Genomic DNA, 7,662 nt, shown 5'->3' with positions numbered 1-7,662 from the left:
AAAATAACAAATGCTAGTGGGGATGTGGAGAGACTGGGACTCTTACACACTGCTGGTGGGATTGTAAAGTGATATAACCACTGTGGAAAACAGGCAATTACTTAGAAAGTTGGAGTTGGAGATACCATTTGACCCAGAAATCTCATTATTAGGTATATATCCTAGAGAGGTGAGAGCCAGGACAGGAACAGATATATGCACACCCAATTATATGAGTTGCGCTTTCATATAATTGAGTTTTATATGTACCTTTCTCATTTTATCAGTTTAAGAGCTATAAAGAGAAAGCTTTTTCTCTTTTCAGATGGGGTAAACAGGCAAAAATGTGCTGTGACTTGCAGGAATGAGGAAAGAAATGAGATTTCTATTCTTTTAATATGAAGTGAAGAAGCTTCCTGCTGATGTGTGATTTAACCACACTGCTCTCAGTGAGACACATGAGAAGATGCCACAGTAAATGGTGCTGCATGTGTGGTTAAATCACACATCACAGCACTATTTACAATAGCAAAAAGTTGGAAACAGTGTACGAGCCCATCAGCAGAAGAGGTGGATGATCAAACTATGGTACATACACATACTGGAATGCTGTACAGCACTAAAGAATAATGTAGAGTCTGCAAAACCCCACATAATATGGATGAATTTGGAGGACATGATGCTGAGTGAAGTAAGTCAGTAACAGAAGAACAAATATAGGATTAGTTTGTTGTTGTGGAGGGTCAAGGAAAGGTTTATATATGGAGGGAAACTTTCTTTGTTGGTTGCCAGGGGTGGGAGGGAGGGGGGGAGAACACTGCAACACTGAAAAAAAAAATGCATTGACCCATGTCACTTTAGTTTTGTGTATTTCACTGTACATAAATTATATTTCAGTAAAACACATTTGGGGGGGGGGAACACTCTTTCCATTTTGCCACACTCTTACTTCTTTCTGAACAGTCCTGTTACTTTTGCTTCCTCTCCAGTCTGCTTTCCTCCGGCCCCACTGTTGAGGCTGTGGGCCACCGTCTTCCCTCCCCACAGTACAGCAGCAGCCTCCTGAGTGCTGTCCCTGCCTTTGCTCTCACTCTTCTCCAGTCTGATCACCAGTCCCAAAATGCAACTCTGTGCAGCATCCTGCGTCAAATACTTGAATTGTTTCTTTAGGCTAGAGTGCCCAGTCTATGGGCACTGCCTGCTTCCTAACATAATACTCTTAACTACTCTTGACTTGGCTGATTTCAGGTATAAATTAAAAGTCACTTCCTGGAAGGCTTTCTCTGACTCCCTAGACTAGATAAGGTGCTTCTATTACATGTTCCCACACATCCAGTACTTTTCCTGTAGTAGCCTCACATCTTATTTTAATGACATATTTATCTGTCTTATCAGTTAGATTGTCTAATTCTTGGCTGTATTACCAATGTCTAGCACATGGTGATACTCAGTAAACAATTATTTATAACTGAATAGCAGAGTACTTTAATGGGTTACTCTTTGTCTGTTACCTTTGAAGTGTCTTCCTTTTTTTAGTCTCTGCTTTTCCTTCTTTGCTGTTTAAGTACTTTCATCATATGTGAGACCAGCTATCCACTTCTCTTGGGATTTATTCTGGATCGAGTACTTAGTATCTGGTGAAGCTGGGACAAGATGATAGGCATTTAGACTTTAAATTTCATTGTATTTTCCTGTTTCATGCTGCTTAACTGCGTTAGGATAAAATCTAGGCTTCGAAACCTCATCCTCTTAAGCCCTCAGTATACCGCCATCCAGTAAGGTGTTCCATATGTGCAAGTTTATTTTCTACATATTTGGATCAAGTCCTTTATAGGAGTTATGAGAAGAACCCCTTTCTATAGTATGTGAATTTGAATCAACCATTTGGCTAAGAGTTGTGATGTTAGTAATTTGAAAGTTTTTAATAGGTTGGTTGGATTGATTTAATTTTTTGTTGCTATTAAAATTTTGTAACTTTTAATTGTGGTAAATATGTAACAAAACATTTGCCACTTCAACATTAAAATTTTGTTTTTTAATTTTGTGAGGCTTTTAATTTTATGTTACAGCTATAAAGATAGCCTTGTAAATAGTGAACATTATTCTTTTACCGTATATGTAGTGTTTGAGAAAACATTGTTAAAACTCCTTGCAAATTTTATAATATGGCCAAATGGGCTGTGAAATCTCTCAAACATTCTTTTTAGTGTTCTCAATATTTAATAGGGAGATTGACTCTACAATTGAGAAAGAGTTTGCTATGTACAGACATCCCCAAATTACTCTTTCATTATGTGTTCTAGTAAATGTCAGATCTATGGATAAGCCATTTTTAAAGAGTAGTATAAAATTTGGATGCTAAATTTTTAATAAATCACATTTTTATATGCAAATAAATCTTTGTTTTTCAAAGCCTTTACCTGAGAAGGTGTTTTAGGAATATAGAAATGTCCGTGCCTCAAAATCGTGTCAGGATTCCTTTGGAAGTTAAAGCCAGAGCCGCCACACAAGCTACTTATCAACATCAGTCTCAGGAAGCTTTTGTCCTTTGAAGACAGTTTTTATGCAAAAATTAAAAAAGAACTAAGTCTGGTGTACAAATTGTGTGATCAGGCTATCATGTAAACCAAGATACAACTCTGAAGTAATGATACAGGATTGGTTTTTTGGTTTGGTTTTGGGTTTGTTTTTTGTTTTGTTTCTTTGTTTTGGTCCTAAAATCTCACTCTGAAGACAAAGAAAAGTGTCCAGTAGCTTACGAAGCACCTGATGTTTGTGTCCTGATAACTGAAGGACCAGAAAATACTCTCAAGAGAGGGGATGGAGGACTGATCGCCATAATTTAATGTTTCCAGATAAATTTTTAAGGAAAGCCATCCTGAAAATAGGAGCTCTGTTAGCATAGTGCCTAAGGCACTTGACTGCTAACCAGAAGGCTGGCAGTTCAAACCCACCAGCCACTCCTCAGAAGGAAGATTGGGCAATCTACTTCCATAGTGATACTGCCTCGGCAACCCAAGGAGGGGTCGCGTTGAGTCAGGGCCGACCCGACAGCATATAACAGCAACAACAACAATCCTGAAAATACCTCAGTTTATCAAATTCAGATTATAAAATGGTAAAACTTTTTTTTTTTTTTTTTTTTAGTAACTTTTTCTATAAGGGAGCGCCATGCTTCCTTTCTTAGGTCCTGCACAGCATAAGGCATAGCCTTGGAAGTCAGCCAGCCTGAGTGGTATGTAGTCTTACTGGTGTTATAACTAGTTTAGTTGTCAGACCCAGCGCTCATCATATTTTTCTGAGTTTCCTTTTTCTTATCTGCAAAATAAGAGGTTTAGACAGATGATATGTAATGCCCCTTTCCACATAGGAAAACTTAACTTTCCTCAGTCTGTGGGTAGTTATAAAATGGAATGCATGATAATGTAATTTTCTGTTTTATATATCCCTCACTGAACTGGGCTGAAGAGCATATTTGATTTTTGCTTCTCAAAAATTATACTTTGCTTTTGGAATGTGTCACAATGTCGTGAGGAATGAACATGCTTCAAGCAGCACAGAGCAGTTGATAATTATCATGTGGCTGCAACAACCTGAACAATCTAAAAATAATTTAGCATGTGGTTTTTATCTTAGAAAAGTAAAACTGACCATCACTTGAGAGATAACTAATATGGATTAAAAATTAGTTATTCCTTTTTAAGAAACTTGGTTAGTGGTTAGAATTCTTTGCCTTGATGAAAAAGTATCAGTATCCTTTCTATTTTGTTACCATAGATTCAAGGTTGCTAAACGTATGTTCCCAATAAGTCTTGCCCTGTTCTGTTTTCTATGTGGCACTAGCCAAAAAAGAAGAACATGTCGGCCTACCAGGTGTTTTGTAAAGAATATCGCGTAACCATTGTGGCTGATCATCCAGGTATAGGTAAGGACATTTCTGATCTTTAGCTTTTTGTGCTTCTCATGTGTCTCTCTGAGGGCAGTGTGGTTAAATCACACATCAGCAGGCAGCTTCTTCACTTCATATTAAAAGAATAGAAATCTCATTTCTTTCCTCATTCCTACAAGCACAGTACATTTTTGCCTGTTTACCCCATCTGAAAAGAGAAAAGCTTTCTCTTTATAGCTCTTAAACTGATCAAATGAGAAGGGTACATATAAAACTCAATTATATGAAGCACCATTCATACATAAATGTGCATAAATATGTATTTATGTATAAACACCTTTATATGAGATGGTTCATGGGTGTTATTTTCCAAGATATTATTCATATTTATCTTTGTATTTGAAGTTAATGAATTTAGAAAACACTGTCCACAGACCGTGGACAATCATTTTTCCAAATGCCATCTCCCTAATTTGTAAAATAGCTGCCCTGTCTGCTGCACAAGGTTGTTGTGAGGCTCACATGAAGTACCAGAGATGTGTATGTGCTTTGTAAAGCATAAAGTCACTGTACGCATGGAAGCGGGCTCATATTACACGGCTGGAGAGTTGCTCCCAAGCTGGTGTAGGGAAATTCTTCTTTGGTTCTCATTTCTCAGAAATTTGGTGGAAGCCTAAAATCTTTACTTTTATCAAATCTACCATTTTCTTTAACCTAAATTGATAAGTTCTATATTGTGGAAGCAAATTAGAAGACACCAGAAAGATGTATAAGGAACAGATCCTTAGAGAGTAGATGTGTAAGGATTTGAGCCTATCTCATGATCTCCACAACAGTCCCTTTCAGATAGAAAGGAATGAGAAGAAAAGTGATGAGGTGTGCTTTGGATTGGTTTTTCTGAAAGAATCTTGGTATTTAAGTATAATCTTCAAAAACCTTTTTCCAGTCTTTGCTTTGCTTAATCTCATGTTTTGCTGATAGCTAACCAACTATATTGGGCTTTTTACTCTTTTCTGCCAGATTTTGGGGAACTTAGTAAAAAACTGGCTGAGGTGTGGAAACAATTGCCAGAAAAGGACAAACTGGTAAGTACACCTTCTTACCAATAGTTTTCCCATTGATCTGTGCCTCCCAAAATGTGTAATTCTCTTGTAGACCACCCAGCCAGATAATACTGAAAATAAACCAAAACCCAAACTCACTGCCATTGAGTCAATTCCGACTCATAGCAACCCCCATTGGGTTTCCAAGGCTGTAAATCTTTATGAAAACAGATTGCCCCATCTTTACCGATGAACAGCTGGTAGGTTCAAACCGATCTTCTGGTTATTAGCCGAATGCCTTAACTACTACACCACCACAGCTCCTTTATAATGAAAATAGTGCGGAAAATAATGATCAATGAAAGGGTTGAGCCGAGGGCACTGTGTTAGTGCTATTTTACCTTGGGCAAGGATTTAGCTGCAGAAAGACTGTCTTTTCTAACTTTGTTTAGTTTTTTCCCAACAACTTTACTTTGAACCAAAAGATGACCTAGCATGGGCAGTGCTGAAAGTATTGAAAGAGAATCCAAGATCAAAACCATCTAATAAAAATACAGAAGCCTGAGAACTGTGGAAAGTCATTCACTTAATGGCTATGGCAAATGATAAAATCATGGAAATGAGTTTACTAGGTCTCTTGATTCCAAGTCTTCATCCTCATGACCATTAGTACCTCAGGTACCCTACTGTCAAGAAGCCAGCAAAATAATAATAGTCATTTACAGTCACTTTCCACTTAGAGCATATGGAACTAGAATTCTAGTCTAGGAATTGGGATTACTGTCTTGCTTTAAGGTACAGCTCATCTGGATGAAGCAAGTAAAATACCTTTCACCTAGGTAGATTATCCTTAGTTTCTGTTTTCCAGTGCTATTGTTACCCTGCCAATCAGCAGGCCAGAGGAAGTATTAAACCACATGAACATTATACTTTACCAGGTGTTTACATTTCAGCCTGGTTCTACTCTGTTGCATGGGGTCAACTCCTAGCAACCCCTATGACAGAGCAGAACTGTTCCATAGCGTTTTCTAGGCTGTAATCTGTACAGGAGCAGATCACCAAGTCTTTCTCCCATGTTGCTGCCAGGTGGATTCAAACCACCAAATTTTTGGTTCACAACTGAGCACTTAATCATCATGCCACCAACGCTCAACCCTAGGGTGTTCTAAAACTCAGTACTGCAATTTGCCCCATCATCACTGAGGAATGTTTGTAGTTCTCTTGTAGTTCTCTAAGATACTAATGTAATTACCATCTGAAGCCTATTCAGTAACCTTCAGCTCAAAAAGTTAATGTCAATGCTGTCTGCCCTCCTCTACTGTTCCCTTTCTTGTCTTCATTCTGTTCTTCCACAACTGCCTTCCCTTTTACTATTTTGTCTTATTTAATTTATTTTGCCCTGGATCCAACTGCAGATTTGGAAGCAGAAAGCTCAGTATCTGCAACACAAACAGAACAAAGCAGAAGCTACAACTGTGAAAAGAAAAGCATCCAGCTCAGAAGGTTCCATGAGAGTGAAAGGTAGTGACCATAGCCCCTCCTGCTCTAATTCCCCAGTGTTACAAATTTTGCTTCCTTGTCAGGAAACTGGGAGAGCAGCTTCCATTAGAAGCAGATCTTGACATCCAAATATTACTACTGAATATTGTAGGGTACAAAAAGGACGTTCAAATTCAGAAAACGGAGATCAGAGATTAGCAAATGTTTCCTATAAAAAACCAAATAGCAAATATTTTAGGCTTTTTAGGCCATACATAGTCTCTGTCATGTATTCTTTTTTTTGTTGGGGGGGCGTATTTTGTTTGTTTTTTTAATAACACTTTAAAAATATAAAACCATGCCTAGTTTGTAAGCCATACAGAAATAAGTCACAGACCAGATACGGCACACCAGCCATAGTTTTGTGAATACCTGGTGCAGCTCATAAAAAGGGAAAGTTGGGAAGGACGTTTTTGTGCTATTCAAGGCTGCAGGCAATTTTGGTCTCTGTTTTATCCTTTTATCCCTGTGTTCTCAGCTTCTTCTACAGGAGTGCTGTCACCTCAGAAGAAGTCCCCGCCCAGCACTGTGCTGTTACCGACCTCACCAGCCAAAGCCCCTGAGACAGAGCCCATTGATGTTGCTGCTCATCTGCAGCTGTTGGGAGAGTCCCTAAGCCTCATTGGACACCGCCTGCAGGAGACTGAGGTGAGTACAGTGCTCAGTAGTGTGACTTCAGATTCTTAGGTAACTTGGATTCAGTCACTTATCCCACATGCATTCATCGAGTAACCTTATGCTAGATTATGCCAACTGCACAGGATACAGTGAAAGAACACATGATGATCCTAGAAATACCTGGAAATTAGGGACCTACCTAAACCAGAAACCAAGCCCACTGCTGTTTGGTTGATACCAACTCATAGCAACCTTATGGGATGTAGTAGAACTGCCCCATAGAGTTTCCAAGGCTATAAATCTTTATGTAAGCAGACTGCCAGATCTTCCTTAGAGCAGCTGGTGCATTTGCACTATTGACCTTTTCATTAGCAGCCAAGCACTTCAACCACTGCGCCACCAGCGCTTGCTGGAATCTACCTACTGGCTCTCAAAGTTTACATTAATACCATCCTATTAAAACACTGTCACTGAAAGAAATTAGAATGCCCTGTAAATTCTTTTTATTAAAAAAAAAAAATGCAGTGGAAAAAATGAATACATAACCCATAGCAGTTTTGATCACCTGAACTTCTAAGACTTTGAAATTTCCAT

General features: G+C 38.5%; 1 protein-coding gene across 1 annotated transcript in view; it reads left to right on the top strand.

Annotated features, from left to right (window-relative positions):
* The window catches only part of HMGXB4 (HMG-box containing 4), a 49,662-nt gene that overhangs the window by 27,817 nt on the left and 14,183 nt on the right, over window positions 1–7,662 (top strand). Inside the window, exons 5-8 of the mRNA XM_007953983.2 lie at window positions 3,823–3,904; window positions 4,889–4,953; window positions 6,327–6,432; window positions 6,929–7,098. Coding sequence (XP_007952174.1) covers window positions 3,823–3,904; window positions 4,889–4,953; window positions 6,327–6,432; window positions 6,929–7,098 — 423 coding nt within the window. The remainder of the gene's footprint in view (window positions 1–3,822; window positions 3,905–4,888; window positions 4,954–6,326; window positions 6,433–6,928; window positions 7,099–7,662) is intronic.

The sequence above is a fragment of the Orycteropus afer genome, unplaced genomic scaffold (assembly GCF_000298275.1).
Source record: "Orycteropus afer afer isolate SDZICR_OR568_19922 unplaced genomic scaffold, OryAfe1.0 scaffold00421, whole genome shotgun sequence".
NCBI classification, from domain to species: domain Eukaryota; kingdom Metazoa; phylum Chordata; class Mammalia; order Tubulidentata; family Orycteropodidae; genus Orycteropus; species Orycteropus afer.
This window is presented reverse-complemented; position numbering and strand designations above follow the sequence as displayed.